Source organism: Cinclus cinclus, chromosome 6 (genome assembly GCF_963662255.1).
Source record: "Cinclus cinclus chromosome 6, bCinCin1.1, whole genome shotgun sequence".
In the NCBI taxonomy this organism is placed as follows: domain Eukaryota; kingdom Metazoa; phylum Chordata; class Aves; order Passeriformes; family Cinclidae; genus Cinclus; species Cinclus cinclus.
Genome location: NC_085051.1, coordinates 37,625,419 through 37,646,262, shown reverse-complemented (window position 1 = coordinate 37,646,262; position 20,844 = coordinate 37,625,419). Strand labels below are relative to the sequence as shown.

The window sequence follows — 20,844 nt, the reverse complement described above, 5'->3', positions numbered from 1 at the left end:
ATAAACTACATTACAGCATAGCTTACATTTTATTAGTGCAAGAGTACAATTTTGTATACAAGACATTCCCTCTTAGCTGCCACCATCTCAGAAAACTGGCTGACAGAGGGACCCACTTGTTTTAACTACTACATTTAACTTTTATCTAGACAGCAGCAATAGGTGTCCATTTACAAACCAAACACTGCTGTGTATTAAAATGTATAATACAACCTCTTACCCTAAGATAAGGGTAAAAAATTTTACCATATTTGCCAACATCTGTGTTGGATTTCAAGGTTCATCTTGGTCTATCTAGTTTCTGAAGCATGCCTGTGGATTCTACCCTTTTGAGACCAACACAGTAAACTGAAATATTGAACTGCTATAGGAAATGAAGATCAGACTGTAGCTGAGTTGGGGCAGTATGCTCTGTTAGATACAGCTCTCTCTGCTTTAAAGTTCAGTACCAGCACAGAATTCTACCTAATGTGCTTTAGACATTATCTCTAGAATAAAAGAACTGCTTAACTGGCAGCCTGGTATGAAGATTACATATTATCTGCATACCTGTATTTTTTCAGTCCCTCGATTTCTTTGTCTATAGGGGAAGAACAATGAAATTCTATATAACAAAATCTTGTACAAACCTGAGCACAGCACATCCACATGCTAAAAATGCTCCACAGATGAGCACCAACAGCACATTTTCAGGTACTGAACTATTCTTATAGTATCTATGCCAAATACTAGTTACAACAGTCTAGTTAGTTACATTACATACTGAGAAAGGACAGTCAAAGAACTGAAGGAACAGGCCATTCCCTTGTTTATAACCACTTAAATTTTATTTTACAGTATATTTGTGACATTTTATGTTACTATAACCAAAGATCAGGGTTGTTTACAAATATAATGGCTGCCATTCAATGTAAACAATTAAAAAGTGTCTCTAAATATTAAAATTTTACATCATGATTTTGTTTTATTAAATTGAATTACTTTTTGTGCCATCAGTTATTAGTGGAGAGGAACTAATTTAAGCAAAAATAGTTTCCAGAAATTAGATGTAGAAACTGAGAAGCCTGGATAAGATTTCAAAAGACCACTCTCTCATCACTGTAAAAATAAAGAAAGCAAATTCATTCACTGACGTTGCAATGAAGACTCAACCAAGTCCATTTGTATTAAGGCTTCTTTACATATTATTGAATCCCATCATGCCTTTCATATTCCCAGCAGCACCTTGTTGAAATTGTCTCATCATTGACTGCAAACCAGCCATGCCACCTGCAGAAAATAAGTGAGAACATGAATGTGTTAATGAACTCTGAAGCACAGCTCTCTTACTTGAGACATCATTACTGTATATTACTGGAATAGTGTGTGTACAAAGGCAGAAGCCCAAAACTGTCAAACTAGGTTTAAACAGCTACTGAAAGAACTGAGTGAGTAATTACAGAAAGGTCTGCAAAACACCCAGCTTTAAGATGACTTGTGCATTAAGAACTAGATAAAAGAAAAAAACTTGATGGAATGACTTATCAATAACGTTCAGGTAAGGGAGTTCTTATTTAAAAATGTTCTTGTCAAATTTAATTACTTGAGGCAAATCTTAGAGAAGGAAAGTCTAGGAAGATTTGTTTTACCACAGACATCCTTCACCAGTCCAAATGCTCATTTGGAGAGCTGAATCCAAATGAAAGAGTAGAGTAAGCATTGTTAAGTGTAAAGTATTTGGATTAAGCTTTCTGATTCCTGTTAGACAACCCTGTATTAAATACTTAATACTGATATATAATGCAGAGTGTCTCCCATCCCCTTCCTCACTTCTGTATCTCAAATGCTCCACTATACTGGCAGTCCTCTCTTGAAGCTATTAAAAAAAGTCAGCACACACCCATATGATGAAGAACTCTTGGATCCATCATCTTTGCCATCTGCTGATTCAGTTTGGCCAGCTGAGATGGGTTTACATTCTTGGACATATCACCACCTAAATAAAAAGAAAAACAATAAAGTGGATTAACATACAGTGATAGAAATAAAATAAGTCCAAACATTGCCTCCTAATTCTAGATTCAAATCCATGAGTACATTTTTACAAGTTACTACATCAGCCACTTAAAAGTCCATTTAGAACAACAGTCCCTGCACTCCACATAACAGACTGAAGTGTTAGTACTGTAGTAGTAATCAGGTCTGCATTGAAAGAAATACAGTAGTTTTCCTTGCCAAGTTACACATTGGTATCATGAAGAACAGTCCAGCTCTTCCATAAAAACTTTCAAACACCATGAAAATGAGCGAGCTACAACACACTTTCTCAACTCTCTGATCAGTTTTTCCTCATTTCATCTGTGTTCGCACATCAAATGACCCTAGTTAATAAATTCTAGTGTGTGTTTTTTGGTGTTGGTTTGGTTGGGGTTTTTTACCTTTGAAAAGCCCTTTGATGCCTCCCATCTTTTTCACCATCTGTGCAAACTTAGTGTATTGGGTCAAAAGCTCCTGGACATCTCTGGTAGAAACACCTGAGCCTCTTGCTACTCTCTGGATTCTTCCTGGCTGCTTACTGAAAACTTTGGCACCATCTGTACTGTCAAGTTCTGCAATTACAGCGTGGAAAAGTCCATTGAGTCAGTGACATTAAAAACAGTTACAATTGGTAGCAAACCTGTTCTCATTGAGAATTTAATTTTGAGCCAGAGAATAAAAACGTAGTTTTAGAAGTGACAGTGCAAAATTTTACATAAATCACTGAGACATAATATTCTAGGAAGCAATATTAAAAACTCTTAATCTTCATATGTTAATCACCATAATAGAAAAAAAGTTGTGTGAATAAATTATGCTCTTGGAATAACTGGTCTTAAGCCATATTAGTGGGTTTAGCACAAGGGTAAGAGCATACTACTAAAGGAATAATAGGTGAACAAGAAACACTTTGAATTCTAGACACCAGGCTATGTCACCAAGTAAATTTGAGGGCAGGTAGGAAAAAGACAGCAATGCCAGATTAAAGATTAACATAATTTATTAATTTGCAAATGTAGCATTAATAATTTATGAACAGTTACAATACAGTGAATAAAAATACACTGGTTTCAAACAGAATGGAAATTATTCAAAATCCCACCTTCTCTACACAAGATAGAGCAGCAACTGGCAAAGTATCTCTAAATATTTAGATTTACCAAGAAATGTGGAGACACACGTACTCCTTGCTATTCCCAAGAAAGTTAAATATTTGTAATTTTCTGTCATTGTACATATTGTAACATCTTTGTTTCCAGAAAGATCTCTCTAAATAAGCTTGTTCAATGATCAAGAAAAAAAAGTAGCAGGTGAAGTTTGCTTTACCTTGATCGTTCATACTGTCCATTATAGTCATGAGTTTCTTTAGCCTTGCCATTGACTCCTGTTCATTGCCTTTACTCATGAAGTCAGTTCCAAAACCAGGGATCATGCCCTTGTTTTAAGAATGGAAAACAAAAGCTGTGTCAGAATAGGCAAAGACAGCCTTAATTAAAGCAGAAAGAAATACAGACAGCAACTGTTAGTTCAGCAATTACAGAGTACAGTAGAAAAATAATTTCACCTTTTTGAAAAACATAGAACACAGATTATAACAAATGTCAATGAAGAGTTTTAAGTTTACATAAATTTGTCAAATATCAATGAAAATCTAATAAAATTATTTTGGTGATAACTAACCAAGATCTGACTGAATGGTCCCATTTTCATGATGTTTTGGAATTGTTCATACATATCTCTTAATGTAAATTGACCTGAAGCACAACAACAAAAGAAAAGTTAGCAGAAATCACACTGGCATTTTGGTCTTAATCTCCTTTTTCAATTATTCTTCATATTCATAAAGTAAATACTATACTATGTAGATAAGTAGATAAACCTCTTCACTACTAATATGTCTAAACAGTTTCAGATGGCACATGCTGAACCATTAAGCTAGTTATTCTGCACTTGCAGTCTGACAGACTTAGCATTTGAAAAACACAACTCCATTTACCTGGCTGTCACATTTACTAGAGAAAGAATAACCATTCTTCACTGTGCACATAAACAAGTTGTTTGTGTCTACACACAGCACAAATTAGCTCTGTGGTCTCTGTTGCAGAGAACCTGCCACAGTCAGGTCACTCTAATGCATCTGCTATTCAGGCCTTGGGAATAACTTACCATGTTTAAGCTTTTCTATGAGTGCTTCGTTATCATCCAACTTTAACTCATTTACTTTATCTATCAATCCTTCAATATCACCCATACCTAGATAAAGAAAACAGACCTGAAATTAGCATTAAAAAGATTACACTTTGACTTTTCCATTATCCAGTTTTAAGTATCTTTTAAGTACAGTTGTACACAGGACATACCAAGCAGCTTGCTGATGAAAGGCTGTGTTTTAAAGGGTTCAAAGTCATCTATGTGTTCACCAGTTCCGATAAAAATAATAGGACTCTTTGTGGCAGCAACTCTGCAATAAAATATATTTTATGAAATGGCCTCTCAAACACCATCCATCTTTTGTACTATAATCAGCTAGGCATCATCGACACTATGCATTCTGTCCGCAGTATCTGCCTTAAACTATTAAAGAAAAAACATCTAGCACTTGGATGTTTAGCTCAGAGTACTTAAAAGTCTTTTCTCTAATTAGTACTTTATAAAATACAAACTCCAGAAAAAAATCATCAACCTCTAGAAACAGAAGTTGGCAATTTTCATTGCTGAGTTTAAGAAACTTGAGAGGACAAAAAAAAATCAATCATCTTCAGTTTATCCTAATACTGGGATATTACCAATATATACACTGATACTAATGAGAATACTGTCAGATGACAGGCATTGATTACAATTTCTTCGAAGTACCTCATACAACAGAATCTCATTTTCGACACAGGAAAAAGCTCAGACATAAGAAAACTCGGAATCTTTCTACTACATTGGCACTAGCTTTATCTAAAGCTCAGTTTCCAGTCCACAGACAGTACAGAGGAAACACAGCGCACTTAAGGCACACAAGCACATGACAACTCCCAACGAGTAAAATGAAAATACCAAAAGCTTTAGTCTTCCAACATTATGCTATAAATAAAGAAAAATACATATGGCAGTTTAGGACTCTTAACATTTCAGGTCAAAGACAGGCAGGGATTTAGCAAGTCAGGGTCAGTTATTTTGACTGTTTTGGCAAAACATCTCATTCTGAACACGAAAGTCTGACCTGTGACAATACAAACTACTGTACTGAAAATAAATCATACAATTGGATTTTGATGTTAAACATCAACAGGTGATCCTACCCACCAGAAGAAGGATAAGAATCTAAGTGTGACCATGACTGACTTAGATTCTGTGACATGTGACAGTGGCACTTCCACAGGGCAGGTTTCTGTGAGACACTAATGCATTTCATGGCTGTGCACAGCCCGATGTCAGACACTCATACCACGGTACTTACGCACTGAGAGCTCCACCTCCTTTGGCATGTCCATCAAGCTTAGTAACAATAACAGAAGCTACATCTACTTTATCTTTGAAAGCTTTAGCTTGAGCTTCACAAGCTTGGCCAATGGAAGCATCCATCACATAAACAATGTTATCTGGTTGCTAGAAATGAGATACACAAAATAATAATTTCCTGCTTTACTAAACAATGTTCATGCATTACTATTATTATGTAGGTTCAGTAGTAGAACTTACTGCAATAACAGTATAGAAGTTGTATGCTGGAGTTTAAAACATGACCACTGCTTTATGAACAGTATTATCTAAGGACCATTTAAAAAATTCTGATGCTGACTATATGATTTATCTACAACACAAAACATAACAATTTAATGGGTTTGTGCTTATTAATTATGATTCAAGTGATTTTAGCCAGTATTTTGAGCCAATTACATAATTAGTATCTACTAGCACTTAATAGGTAACAGCTTCCATTTGGTTTTAAATATTTGAATGTAAGACATCCATTCCTCTAAAAATAAGTTAGCCATTAGCAGGAATTGTGTGGGAAGTGTCATATTGTCATGCAAGACCACAGAATCAAACAAATAGCCGGACTTTTTAAACCCATAGAAACAACAGCTTCATTTACATATCAAAACTGTTGAAATTCATCCAATCATATTCTCTGTTTCAATGCAATTATTTGTGACAATCACAGAAAGTTTAGTATTCAAAGTTAAAGGAAGCCAGACCAGACTGGTTCTTTTATCTATTTTTTCAATGCAAAGATTCTGAAAAAGAAAACTTAGAGCAGGAATGGCAGTCCAGTTATGTGCAAGCATCCTTGAACAGAAGAACTGAAGAATTAAAACTACCACAAAACAAGCCCTGGTCATTCAGCCCTTGCTTATTCATATCTGTTTGCAATTTCTAATATAATCTAGGAGTTAAAGTAAAATGCACACAGAACATCAGGATAAAGATGAATCAACTCAGTCATCATCAAATGCCTATACCAAGTTACTGTATGTCTCAAAACTACTCACTATGGCATTAGCAACTTGTAACATCTCTTCAAACAGAGAGTCTTCTTGTTTGTGACGTCCACTTGTATCAACAATGATTATTTCAAAGTTTTCATTCTTAAATTTCTCAACACCTTCTGAGGCAATTATTACAGGATCCATTTCTGTATAACTGATCAAAAAGAGAAACAGAGTATTTCATCACTCATTTCAATTTCATTTGACTATAAACTTGTTAATTATAAGTCTACCTGGATTTCAAGAGGGAATTCCCCTTATGTAAAGCAAAAATTGGTTAAAAGTATGTCTTCTTAAGCCATTTACCCTTACTGCTCAGTGAACTGAAGCACAAACACTGATGTGTGTCTCATCTGCTGGAAGCTGCAGTAAGTTCTACAACACCCTCTCTCAAGTACGATTTAGCTGAGCATCTAGACAGTTCACCTCCAGTGAAGCTTAGGGGAAAGTTATTTACTGCTTTATAAAAGACATTTCAGGTCCAACTGTTTATTTTAATAATAAAAATTAAGCATCCAAAAATAATATCCCTTGATCTGGGAGATACTTCCCAAAAGTCTGGCCGTGACTGGTAGAAGTCTTTGAACTGCTATACATTCAGTAAGCACTACAGGGAATTATTCCTGGACATCTGATCTCTTTGTACACTTTCCTACCTGCTACTCCTGGCAGTATACTGAACCAGGCAGAATTTTTATCTGATTGGAGCAAGTATGACTCAGAATGAATTGCTAAAATGAAAGCAATTAGGCAATGCTAGATGGTGTTTAGTGCAAAATGTTCAATACAGAACAATACATAATTGGGAGTTGAATTGCTCTCCAAAGTGATTCTGAAAGATGCTTACCTCCCATAAAAGGGAATTCTTGCTTTGGTGGCATTCTGCTTTAACTGGTCAAAAGCACCTGTAAGAGAGGCATAGTCAAGGGATTACTTAAGAAAATCTTCAAATATTATAGAGCACTACATCATTAAAGTCTGTGTTACCTGCTCTGTATGTGTCTGCACATATTAAACAAGTCTTCCAGCCTTTCCTCTGATAGAAGTATGCTAACTGTGAAATGAAACCCAAAACAAGTAGTTACACCGAAGTCCCATTGACATGACACTTCTAACAGCATGAAGTCACACACAGAGGATATGAACTCGTGTCAGCCTTTCTATAACTGAGGCCACAGAGTAAGACTGTTCACTGTTGGCACAGCCATTATTTACAAAACCATGTTATAAATTATTATTAAAGGCAAGATGACAACACCAGCTTGACTCTGCTTCTGATTTCAATTTCTTGAAATAACTTCTAAGAATGACTACAAACAACTTAAGCTCCCATTTCACCAACTCCTGAATTCTTCTTAGTGTTAGTAATGTAGATTGGACTAACAAATAGAAACTACCCAAAGCAATACTTCAATGTCAAGTACCATAATGGCTACAACTTGTACAGCTCTATGTTTCTGTACTTCCAGAGGAACAAAGATATATCCATTGAAAGACACATTTTAAAGCAGCGGATAGAATCCTTAACCCCACAACGCTCAGGTTCACAGGTGCTGTATATATTCACAAAACACTGACCAAACAGAAACGTTCAAAATAAAGTTCACCTACGTAAGCACTAACAAAGTCTTCTGAAATCAGAGCAGGCTATAGTGAATATTTCACTATGTGTGAATCTCAATAGGAGACGACAAAAAACAACAAAGATCTGTCTTTTTTCCACAGGATAATTTCTCCTCAGAACTTGGAATGTATCCAGCTCTGTCTTGGGGTGAATGATGGGTGAGTCAAGAGGTAGTGAGGCTGATGCTGTTGTGAGTGTCTGTTACAGGCCACCTGATCAGAAGGAACAAGTGGATGAGGCCTTCTACAGGCAGCTTGAAGCAGCCTCAAAGTCACAGGTCCTGGTTCTCGTGGGGGACTTTAACTACCCTGACATCTGCTGGAGAAGCAACATTGTGAAGCACAAACAGTCCAGGAGGTTCCTGGAAAATGGAAAGCAGAAATTACAACTTCCTGTCGCAGGAAATGGATGATCCCACAAGGAATGGTGGGTTGTCTGACTTTACATTAACAAACAGGGAAGGCCTTGTTGTAGATATGAAGATAGGTTGATTCAGAGCATTGTTTTTTTGGCCATAAAAAAATACAAATGCAAATTTCCTCAATGAATCTGGGGCTGGAAGAGGTTTCACATCACCAACTTATATTTAACTGAGGTATCTAATACAAAGGCCAAATCCCACTGCTTTTTCTAAATAAGTAACGGAATCAGCACCCATCTTAGTGTTAGTCATAAACCTAGAAAGTGGACTACAATGCTGTGGTTTAACTTCATTAAGTAGGACAAATGGAAAGACTCTCTCATAGGGTATTGTTTCATAAAGAGTTCAGTTTAAAAATTTGTGAAGCAAGTCCTACAAGCCATAAATTACCCCGAAAGAATATTACTTTCAACACTCACCTCATTTCAGAAACCCCTCTGCAAACATATCTCTACATGGTAGTGAGTTAGAACTTTCCTACTAACAAACCAGCACAGATCACAAGCCAATCTTACCTAAGAAGCCCAATGACCACCAGCTTCCCCAGGCAAAACAAAAAAAATCCACCAAAAAACACAAATCAAAAACCATTCAAAGATATTCACTGCATGTTACCTTTGAACAAGTTGTTGTTTTACCACTTCCTTGCAAACCAACAAACATTATAATGTTCTGTTTTCCTTTGGTAGGTGTCCATGCCTTGACTCCAGGATCTACAAGCTAAAGAACAAAAAGTAACATAGGTAGCAGAACCAAATATCAAAAACACAGAATACTTGGTGTCACAGACATCTAGGTGCCTGGTTTTATATTCAAAGGAGAAAAACAGTTTTTGCACATTCGCATCTTAATTTGACTTATATTTTGACTGATTTACAGTCAAGAACAACAGCCCTTACAAGATATCTATAGTATATAATGTTCTGCATAATAATTCTGCAGCCGTAAGTGTTAATTTCCTTCTGATGCCAAGCACAGTCAGGGTGGCCCGTATATATGGCATGAGGATAACAACCAGTGCAGAAAGGTGACCTCCACCCTTCTTGTCACTGCTCAGAATGGGCTTCCTCCAGTGAGAATCCTACAGCACAGAAGGCTTTTTATGGCTGCTGCCTCACTTGTGAAATGAGTAGAAGGTACATACATTCCTGAGAGCCACCATATGTCCGGGCACAGAGCACAGAAGAACAAATGACCACACTGTTAATTGGAAAGAGGGCAGAATATAGATACCCAAGTTCTGATTTGCCCAAGCAGGAAGATTAATGAGAAATGTTGCATTGAGCTGCTGGGTTGTTACTTATCACATTTCCAAAAGCTTCTAAGTAGTCTGAACATTAGGGTAGCAAAGGTGTGTTCTGGGAAAACCAGAGACAGTTTAGAGGCTAGCAGTACTTTACTCTTGACTTTACATTTCAATTGAAGAATAAGAACAATTGAACTTAAAGCTTATATTCACATTAGTTTGAGAAATGCCCAAGATATAATTTCAATGAGAATAGTACTGTCTGCAATAGTAAGAAGCCTCACATCAGAAAGCATAACTGCAGGTATCCCATAACCACCTAAAAGCTTAGCTTGCAACTGCACTACTTCCAAGCCCACAATGCACCAGGAAAGTGATGCAATGCAGAGTTTTGAAGTCCTACCTTAACAAGCTCTTTAAAGACTGCATGCTGGATCATTTTTCTTTTGTTAAGGCCAGATGCCATTTCTTCAAGATCAATTGCAGACCTGAGTTTAAGAAAAGCATGCAACACTAGCATAACTTAAAGCATCATTTGAACCTAGTAATAAAGTTTTTGCAACTGCAACAGCACCCTGATTTGTTCTGAGTCTACAGATAAGATGTACTTAAGAAGTGACATGCACTGGAGACGTTCTTATGCAGAGGACAAAACCAAGTTTCTAAAATGTATCTTTCAGACTTGCATTTACTTAAATTACATCTGAAAATAAGCAAGGTAACAGTGCTAGTCACATACACAGATCTATTTATAGCCAGCACAGAACATGTGAAGATGATGCGTCTAGAAGTAATGAAGAACTTGTTTATCAAACGACTCAACTGGTGACAGCAACAGATTTTTGAAATAAGCCTGTAACAGCAATAAGTGGCTAAATTTGAATAAAGACACTTTTGATGGAACTAGCTAAGCATTTAGTTCAAACAGCTGTTTTCCTGTTAAAAGTAAATTGTGTGTGTCTAAAATTACCCCAACATATTAAGTTATAAATTAGTTGTTCTTTTGTAATCTCAAATTACAACTTTTACAAATATCAAAAGTTAAATGCATTTTAATTATTTCACTTACTTGACATTTTCTCTAAGTTGCTTCACAAGCTTGATATTAACATCAGCTTCCAGTAATGCTGTACATACTTCTTTTAACATAGCATTTAAAACCTTTGGAGAATAAAAGAAAAATGAGAAAAACTGTTTAACAATACACACATTAACTAGGCCTGTATAAGGTCAAAATAAGAATGTGAAATTATTTATGATATAACCATGACTTTCATTAATTAAATGCCTGTAGTCCTACCATTAAATTGACTGTCACAAAAAAAGTCTGTGCATTTGTTCCTACATAAATACAATTTAAATCTGAAAGGGAAGGGTTCTGAATTTTAACAACTACACACTACATAACTCTAACAAAACACTTCCTACTGCATTATGGCCAACAGCTCATATGGCAGCAAGACTTCCTGAACTCCCCTCTGAGTACTCCTTAGAGTACATAAAAAAGAAAAATCTCAGATCACAACACCATTTCTGTAAGTAACAGTATTCCTTACCTAAAGATGGACACCCTGCTACCTGCATTTTCAGAAACTGGTCTGCTGTACTGACTGTATGTCTTTTAGGCAAGCAGGTGCCTCAGGTAGAAACCCTGTTTATTCTGAGTTCTCAAAATCTTGAGCAGAAAGATTTTTCTGAAAGTAACACCTGCATAAACAGCCTCATTTTCACATCTTGAGCTCTTGCAGAAAAAAAAGTTTCCACTGCTGAAAAAAAATTAATTGGGCTGTATTTGATTCAGATAAGGATTTTGTCTCCCAGCAGAAGACACATTAAAACATTTTCTCTATGATAAGTTCTAACCCTACAGCTCTCAATGATCCTAGTTTTAGTGACTTTAAGCCACCTGTCTTTCTACCTGAAAAGAGTTTCTAGCAATCTGTGTACCCAGAGACACTTTGAAACGATCACATTAGTTTGTCTTCCATCTTTCATTGAAGTCCTATGACAACACACCTGAGTTCTAATTTCAAACTTTTAATTAGAGAAAGTACAGACCATACTAAGCCAAATAAACTTCCAGAACCCCACATTGGCTTGAATACAAAGGCAGCAAATGCAACACATTCCTCACATTTCAAACAGCAAAGCTTACATTTGTTCTTCCACGTTTCAGCTTCTAGCAGGCTAGTGCACATCTCCATAGTCTGCCTGTGCGCACACATAAATCAGAGCAGGCATCTATCTTCCATCCAAATTTAGGTACACATTGCCTCCACAGAACACTAATCTCCCTAAGCACAGCCACCAGGCTCAAGGACCCTTTGACCATGGGACCCACTGTCTGAGGTGATGACCCATGTATAAATCTAGTTTTAAGTTTGGGTAGTACTGTTACAGGGTTAAAACCCCTAGTACAAATTTTACTTGAAGCAAACAAAGAAGTCTAGGGACTTCAAGCCTCTCATCAGCCTTTGAGAACTTCTATTCAGAACCCTTCCAGTGTTAATGCCATCACAGTTGTACACTACATACCTCTTCATTGATAATCGTGGCATTGCTCAGTGAGCGCAACGCTGAAGTTATTTTTCTTCCAAGATCCGCCAGAACCATTTTGGCGGCTTAAAATACAACTCAGAAGGATCTGGAAAAAAATTTAAAAATCAAATTTTAAACTTTTGGGTAAGAATCCTGCTTTGCATCCCAGAAAGTGCACAAGTTTTACTTTTTATTTTTAGGAAATCTTGGCCTGAAGCTAATTTTAGGCAATCCTGATGGCCTACTTAAATAGAGAGATACTATACTTCAGTTAGGAAGAATTTCACTGTGTAGAATAAATGTGCATTGAATTCATCGTGAAATACAACCCAAACCAGTCCAGACAGACTTCCAGAAAGAAGGTCAACTTCTTTTTATCCTTTCATCAGCAATACACTATATGACAGAATAAAATCAAGCAGAATAGCCTAGAAACTCTGCATCCTGCATCCTCAACAGTATGAGCAGAAGCAAAATATTTTGCTAGTAAAATTCAACACTATTTATCAGTTGCATTTTATCCAGCTTTCACTAAATCAAATTGAGTTTCCCACCTCAGTAACCCTGCAAACATACTTGCATTTTAATAAGCAAAATTCATATGTAGTTTTGAATGGATGTATTGGTAAAACAGACTTTTGTTTGTTCACTAGAAACACAAATCTCACATATAAGCCTAAAACATGCCATAACTTACACTTCAGAAACTATAAAACATTAATTTACCTGAAGGGCACACATGTCAACATGCTAAACCAATCCACCCCCTAATATTAGGTAGCAAGATACTCATGAGAGCACACAGTAGAATCAGCAATCTAAAACTCTGAATAAGGGGAAAACAAAACTTGTCTGAAGAGCAAAGATTTTTCAACACCACATGTACTGCTGAAATGGGGCACTTCAAATACTTTTTGTTCATTTTCCGCTTTCAGTGTTGCTTTCCTGTACTCAGCTGAAACTACTTCCTTGCTGATAGCCCAAACCGGAATCTCACATTTGAGCTCCTCCTTTCAGAACTGAAAGCCAAATTCTCAATAACGTGAGCCTCCGTAATCAAAACAAATAAGAGTTTCAAAGATTTTTGGTACTTCCTCTGCCTCAAATGAGAAAAAATACAGAAGAAAGGTCTGTCGGTTTATTGAAATGAAGAATGTAAGTACAGGAGTTGGGTATGGCAAATAACACAAATCAATATATTTACAGATTTTAGATTTAATGTACATTGACTGTATAAGCAACAAGATCCATTACAATTCCAACTCAATATTAATCTAAAAATTAGTCTATATTTCCTAAGGAACTCTGCCAGTAGAGTATTTGCAAAACAATGCACTAATAGAAATTGATGTCCACCTTCTTAAATTGCTGGAAGGGGACTTGTACATGTTATCTGAAGTGGTAAAACTCCAAGGTTTCCTTACAAGGCGTATGAATCACATTACTGCAGAATAATTCCAAAAAAACATTATCATCAATAGGTTCTACCAAACAGTCCCAGTGAAACAGATGTTCAAAATGTTTTCCAGGTCATTTTCTGTGACAATCACAATGTGTAAGAAAAAACAAAACCCCAAACCTTTAAAAATGGAACTGCAACTCCGTAAGCTTTGAGCTGCTAAAATAGCAACCTATGACAAAACTTAACTATAATACTCTGATATATCAGCTAAGAAATCTGATAGGATGAGCAACACACAGAAGTCATGTGAATACTCAATATTTAAAATTAGTTTCCAGAGTTCTACAGATCTCCAAACACAGAAGATTATTTATGTTCTAATAAGTGAAGGTTTCCTCTGCATAATTCCAAAAGCTTCTTCAACAGCCTTACAACAGGAATGATTCAAATCCTTTGCTAAGGAGATGAGTTTAAGCATTTTTGTATAAACTGCACTCACTTTCACATGAAGAAATCATAAGCCATCAGAATTCCAAAGGGCTGCCGAGTACAGAAATTAATAGAACTTGTGACACAGTCCATCCAAGTCCAGAGGCACACTCCAGACAAAAAGACACGCAAGATGTTTTAGCAGGTAGCCAGCTTGGGCTGGCAGACAGCCAGAAGGGCATTAGTAGTAACTGCACTGCAGAACTTGTATGTGCTGAGCAGCCATAGTTCTAAAGAGTTTAGCTTGTATGCAGCACCCCACAAACACAGTGAGCAGGCTAAACTCAGCTGGGCCCCCAGGACGCAGCCAGGCTGCCTCCAGCAGGCCTCGGGCTGAGCAAGGCCACGAGCTCTGTGCAGTTTGAGTCCCCTCCACACTGAGCTCCCGGGTCATTGTGTGGCTGCTGACCCAGGAGCTCTGTGCTTCAGCCATAAACAGGCATTCCAGGGATACAAGGGCAGCAGAAATAGTGGATGGCTTACTATGGGATAGCACACCAGCAGTGAAGCAACTCTGAAGAGACAGACTGAGACCCACCCAGCATAAATGTCCAACCAAATTCATCTAGCCAAACTAGCAATGCGCTAATGTACAGGACTAAAAAAAAAAAAATACAGGCTTAACGAGTAACAGCAGTTTGAACAGCTGCTTTAAAAGATAACAACAGTTCAAAAAGGAAAAGGAACATTTAAAAACCGTACAATAACCTTGTACTACATGTACACATACGTGGATTAAGACCAACTGCGAGCCTAACTCTGTAACAGAGAAGCGACTGTTTCACGGGTGAGAATGCCTTGAGCTACTGCAGCTACACTCAACCTCAACTTACGAGTTTCCACCTTCTAAAATTACCCGGGGGACGACGGGAAGGCGCCCCCAAGGCAGCAGCAGGGAACGGCTGTCCCGCTTATGGCCCAATGCCCTCGTTTTCACGGGAAAAATAACGAAGGCAAAGCCTGGTACGGCAGCCCAGCCGCTACCTTTCTTCCGGGCATCCAAGGCTGGCCACGGACAGTAAGCGGACACCGGCTGGGCGAGTCCCGTCCTGCTGCTGTGGACAGCAGCGGCTGGGTCCGGGAGGCCCAGAACTGCTCCCGCAGAGCTCCGGCGGACTGAGGGCCCTGTCCGACCCGGGCTGCCGCGGGACAGACCACCGCCTATCCCCGGGGTCGGCAGGCACCGGTACCTCCTCTCTCCTCGCTAGAACTGGGCCGGGGGCCCTTCCGCGTCACGAGAAACCACCGTGGGTGGAGGTTACAGAGCAGTTGCGGCAGCAGCGCGAGTACTCACCGAGAGCGCGGCGCGGGGCCCGCGGGCGGAGCCGTGCCCAGCCCAGCCCGCCGGGGCGAGGCCGCCCAGCGAGACTCCGCTGGAAGCGCGAGGAGTCGCGGCCGCCGCCGACCAGGGAAACGTCAGCACTGGCCGTCTCCCCACAGGCCCCCGTCGGCTTCCGTTTCCGGGCCGCACGCGAGCCCGCTACGTCGATAAGGTGGCGCCGCGTAAACGCCCCGCCCGCAGCCAGCGCGATATAGGCGGGAATCGCGTCGCACCGCGCCGCCTTAAGAACGGGAGGGAGGCGCGGCCGTGGGCGTGGCAGGGGGGCGGAGCTCCTTCCCCGAGGCCGCCTCGTCAGTGAGGGGCGGGGCCGGGTGCGGCGCCCAGCGGCAGCTCGGGGAAGCGCCGGGAGGGGGCGCCGAAGGGCGGGACCGAGCATGCGTGAAGGGCTCCTTCCGGCCGGCGTCGCCCTCCCGCATGCGCACGTGCGGGCAGAGGGTGGGTGGGCGCGCGGAGGGCGGGGCTTCTCCCGCGGCGCGCACGTGCGTGAGGCGGAGCGCGTGGCGCCCCCCCGCGGCGGCGGGGCGATGGAGCTGGAGGCGGCGCGGCGCGCGGTGCTGGCGGCCGTGCGGGGCACGCTCGCCGCCGACCTGCCGCGCCTGCTGCACTGGATGCGCAACACCCGTAAGCGCCGCGCGGGGCCGCGCCCGCACCGCGCCCCTGGCTCGGCCCACACCCCCTCGGCCCCGCCGGCGGGTCGGGCCCAGGGGAGCGTTGCGGCAGCCAGGGCCGGGGGGCGGGGAGCGGACTGGGCTAGGCCCAGGGTGCCCGAGCCGGGGCGCCGCCCCTTCCGGGGACCCGCGGCTCGCAGGGTTACCGGCGGTACCGGCTGCGGCGCTCGGGGCGGCTGCAGGAGAGCGTGGCCGGTGTCGGTCGGCTGCAATCGGGGGTGGCCGTGCCGCAGCCGGCCCGGGTCCGGGCCGGGCTGTCCCGCCCGGGGCACGCGTGCCCCCACGGGTGTGCCGTGTCAGGGCCCGGCGGTGTCGCGGAGCAGGAGGGGCTGCGGGGTGACCCTCAAACCCCGCGGCGGCGCAGGTCGTGCGGAGCCACCCTGCTCCTGCCGCACCGAGACGGCTTGAGGCGCTGGGGTTGCCTCGTTCAGCTTCACACGTGTTCGCAACAGCCTTTCAGAGGTTTGGAAATAGCGGTTTGAGCCGATTCACAAACGCTGCTTTCCGCGCTTATGTCGCCTTAAGTTATAGCTTTCTATTTACTCCCTTGTTTATGCCTGGATGTAATTTCATCTGTGTACTGCAGTCTGCATTTTGTGGCAGATGAAGAAAGGAAATACAGGTCAGTGCAGAAGCCGTAAATTTGCAATTGAGCGTAAAGGATGACACGGAAAACCTCAACATAGACAGCATTAAAGCTGTAGTCATATAGTGCCATGCTGAATAAAGTCTAAATGCTGCTTAGTTTCAGGGTTTATATGCATTTTTCCATTGCAGCTAGGAATCTGGAAGATCCCTCCAATTTTGTCACCCAGTATCAAGCGTCCAGTATATGTGTGTCTTGTTTATTAATGACTGCCTCCTGGGATGGTAAACCTACCCAGATGATCACATGTTAGGAGAAATTCATCGTACAATGCAGTACTTACCCAAGTCATGCCCTGCTTTGCTCGGCTTATGTGTGTTGTTTGGGTCTTTTTACCAGCATGCCCACTTTAGGGTGAAAACAACTTCCTAAGCCAGCGCACGGGGACCGTGGCACTAAGGCCAGCTCCAGCACGAAGAAGTTGTCCATCTGTCTAGGTACTTGGAACTGCAAACTCACTGTTGCCCAGTGGCTTGCGGCTCCCACAGTCACTCAGATGGAGAGTCAGGACAGATCCTTCTCAGGTGGAGCAGGCCCTCTGCTGGATTTATGGGAAGAAAACCAGCTGGGAACAGTGTTCACTGTCCGTGACAGGCGTGCAGCCCTCCCACCCAAATGGGTTCTTAGGAGAGACATTACCAAGTGTTCCAGAGCATCTGGGAGTCAGCCTTCATGACTAGAGCAGAGACAGGCCTCCCTAGAACTTGAAGGCTGAATTTTGATGGAAGTAGTTAGTGTTAATTGCAGTTAAACATTCTTATTTTCTGTGTCTATATGTACACATATATATGTCTGCATGTGTGTACAGATGTAATGCTAGAGCAATCTGCTATAAGCAATACTGCACCCTTCCACTTTTGAGGTCTTGTCTGGACATGGTAGCTTCCTCAATAGTGCTTGGGTTACTGTAAATAACCTTGTTAGAAGTGGTTTTCTTCTGTCCCACATGCTCTAATGTATATAAATCTAACTGAATTTCACATGCAATCATTCATACTGCTTATTCACTTAACATAAATCAGCGCAGCTCCTATGCACTATATTAGTTTGTGTGGTGTGCATATATGGCTTTCTCGGCTTCCTGACTCCTTTACAAATATTGTAAAGCACATGGGAGCTTACTGGTGAAACTTGAAAATGCTGAACTGTTTCAGTTAGGAAGCTAATACTTACTATTTTCTCTGTTTCAGTTCTATGATCATGTTTTACTTCTGCCATAGGAATTTCTAGCCAATGGCATAGTTTATGTGGACTCCAAAATCATTTGTCAGTGAATACATTTTAATATTTTTTTTTATGTTACAGCTTCCAAAAATGACCATAGATGGTTTCTGTGAAAGATAATATGCTATGGTTACTAGCCTTTGTTAGATTATGATCTCTCAAGAATTTTTTCTGAATTTTAATGGTCTAGTTTTTTGCCTAGGTCTTTCAGTGAAAGGATACATATATTCTTGCCTCATATTTGTTCTTCCTAATTAAGATACAACCTAAAGAGTAGATTAGGTTCCAAATCCTAAACTACTTTCTGTGTGGTACATCTGAGCAATCTGTGTCCTCCTATTTTTATACTGTTCCCATCAATAGTGATTGCTGCTGCTTTACTATGTAACATAATTATTAATTACTATGTAAACATAATTAGCTTTACTGTTGCCATTTAATGGCTTTTCAGCTCATATGCTGTCCATCAGAGAACAGAGTGGACAAGTGGACAGGGCAATCAGGATCAAGCAGTTGAAGTAATAAATATAATTTCATCTCTAGTCTCCTTGTCAGGTCATCTTTAGAATCCTTTTTGGTTTAGGATTCTTTGCTTACAGGATTTTGCTCTGATAATATTTTATGCTAATTTTCTCTTTAAAAAATGCTCATTGTTAATATCCTGACTGGATGCTATTAATTAATATTCTGAGAAATCAAGTTGTACTTTAGACATCTGCATCCTTGGCATTTGCTTACACTTTGTGATTGTATTTTTTGAAGTGCTTATACAGTATAGAACTATAGGCAACCATATTTGTTCCAAGGTGTGTCATTTAGAATGTGTGATTTAGGTTAATCTTATTTCCCTGATTGCCACATTTGTGGACAAATTCAGAGCCTATAGAATTTGGTCTCATGGTAATGCTTGTAGAAGTTACCAGTGGAAAAATATTAATGTTTACCCAATTCTTGTGCTCTCTCAAGGTGCTGCAATCTCCCTCTCTCATGTACATATATGTTTACCTGTAGATACATGGTAAAAGAGTGGAAATTAGAAGGCTTTATGGCTGTGTGTAAAAACTTTTCATTGTTAAACAATCAAGATGTGTTTCACTGCCTCTTTGGGTCACTAGCCTGTTCCCGTTTTTCTAATCGCCTTTGTCTGAATGGCTGTGTCCTGCATTATTTCTAGCTTTCACCCTGATAAGTTACAGGACTAGAGTACAAGATCAGTATTTCTCCCTTACTGGTTTTATTTTTTTGCAGCATTGGACAGTAAGTGAGCAGAGGCATTTGTCCTGCAGGTCATGTTCATTTAGCATTTCTGCATTTTCCTCAGAGATGCAAATATTTTGTGTGATGTCCCCAGCACAGCACTCTTGATGATGCTTCTCTTTGTATTGTTTCTCTGAGCTGCTTCTGTAGCTGCGTACTGGCAGTAACTTTTAGTGTGGCTTTTTTTTCCCCTCAGAATTGTTGCATTTGAATAATTATACTGCCCATTTTAATATCTAGATAGTTCTGTGCTAATTAATAGTGCTTGGGCTGAGGATAGTGAGGAGCTGGTAGAGGTTTCTGCTGCTGTATGCTGAATACAGTCAGAGAATGTTGCATTCTCTGTGTGCAAAGACTGTTTGATGGGAGATGTAAAAAGTTACCAGATCTCTGTGCCACAGAGTAATAAAAGCCTGCTCTTTGGTGATAGAGATGTAGGAAGGAAACAAAGCTCTGATGAACAAAAGAAAAAGAAAAGTGGTAGGGATGGGTAGATAATATTCTGAATGAAAACTAGGATAGGATAAATGGAAAAATGGTGTCCTCACTGACAAACTTTTTCTGTGGTGTGTCAGTTCCCTGCCTTCTCCTCCTGTATCCCATTCCTGTTTCTGTCAAGATGTTGAGCTTATAGTTTTACCTCCAGCTGAGGAGAACCGGGCATGATTCCAGCGTTAGCTGTAATCAGACTTTTTCATTTTCACGCTTCTCTCTGAATTAAAGTGTACATGCATCCTTAGAGTAAAGTCCTGCATAAAGTGGCTGACCTTTAGGATTATTGTTGTTGCAAAGACAGCCTTATTTATTACTGTAACTTACTTGGTGTTTTCTGACTCACACAAAGAATGCATGAAATGTTATTGAGAAACTTCATGGAAGATACAAATTGATTCGTAGTAAAGTGAGTTATCTTAGCTAAAGTAAAGTCTTAAATATTTTGAACTGGAAGAATATTAAACATGTTCTCACTCCAATGATTTCTGACTAGCCTTCCTAAGTAATTACGGGAATGTAAGTGAATGAAAGATTCTATTTGTTTTTTCTTTGTATGAATGTGGGTTTTTTTGTATTGAGAATTTTAGAAATTCTGAATCTTTATGTGTGATGGAAGAAGACCTTACTGTTTTAAAGCAGCTGCTTAGCAACACTGCTTGGCTGTTTCACAATCAGCCAGCTCTTCCCACACACTGCAGTGAAATGTACGTCATTTCACGGTGACTTGCATTCCAGCTTTTCTTTTGAGTTAGTCTTAGATCATAAAGAAAATGAAATAATAAGAGTTGGAAAAAAAACCAGGAACTTTTGGTATCTTAACTTTTTTTTTTATAATAGGATGATTAATGCTTTAATATCCTTTTGCAATAACCATGTTCCAGAAGTTCTGGCTAAGAAAAGCTGGGTGAAGCCCGAGAGCTAATTCAAACCACTTGGGGAAAACTCCCTGATGATCCTCCTCAGTTGGGTCCCAGCATTTGATGTGTAGCTGGGGC

At 40.2% G+C, this 20,844-nt stretch overlaps 2 protein-coding genes across 3 annotated transcripts in view; one reads left to right on the top strand and one right to left on the bottom strand.

Moving 5' to 3' along the window:
* Nucleotides 1–804: 804 nt before the first annotated feature.
* SRP54 (signal recognition particle 54) lies at nucleotides 805–15,652 on the bottom strand. Of its 2 annotated transcripts, XM_062494844.1 has the most exons (16): nucleotides 15,512–15,652; nucleotides 12,324–12,432; nucleotides 10,858–10,949; nucleotides 10,192–10,276; nucleotides 9,158–9,262; nucleotides 7,485–7,551; nucleotides 7,345–7,402; nucleotides 6,501–6,651; nucleotides 5,465–5,613; nucleotides 4,377–4,477; nucleotides 4,183–4,269; nucleotides 3,697–3,770; nucleotides 3,343–3,451; nucleotides 2,418–2,588; nucleotides 1,880–1,975; nucleotides 805–1,269 (listed from the first exon to the last, which is right to left on the bottom strand). In XM_062494844.1, exons 2-16 carry the CDS (start codon nucleotides 12,399–12,401, stop codon nucleotides 1,178–1,180), a joined length of 1,515 nt encoding a protein of 504 aa, XP_062350828.1. In that variant the 5' UTR covers nucleotides 12,402–12,432; nucleotides 15,512–15,652; the 3' UTR covers nucleotides 805–1,177. The 2 variants fall into 2 exon arrangements, with proteins under 2 accessions (XP_062350828.1, XP_062350829.1); XM_062494845.1 differs by lacking the exon at nucleotides 2,418–2,588.
* A 281-nt stretch (nucleotides 15,653–15,933) lies between these two features.
* The window catches only part of LOC134045564 (uncharacterized), a 51,399-nt gene continuing 46,488 nt past the window's right edge, over nucleotides 15,934–20,844 (top strand). Inside the window, exons 1-2 of the mRNA XM_062495386.1 lie at nucleotides 15,934–16,269; nucleotides 16,320–16,689. Coding sequence (XP_062351370.1) covers nucleotides 15,934–16,269; nucleotides 16,320–16,689 — 706 coding nt within the window. The remainder of the gene's footprint in view (nucleotides 16,270–16,319; nucleotides 16,690–20,844) is intronic.

Bases quoted from the DNA above. Each gene is read 5' to 3' on its own strand.
- SRP54 (XM_062494844.1), bottom strand. From the start codon at position 12,401: ATGGTTCTGGCGGATCTTGGAAGAAAAATAACTTCAGCGTTGCGCTCA. The intron at 6,652-7,344 runs GTAAGCATCTTT...CTTTTTGATCAG, and splicing joins AGAATTCCCTTTTATGGGAG to TTATACAGAAATGGATCCTG. The intron at 5,614-6,500 runs GTGAGTAGTTTT...TCTCATTTCTAG, and splicing joins TACAAGTTGCTAATGCCATA to CAACCAGATAACATTGTTTA.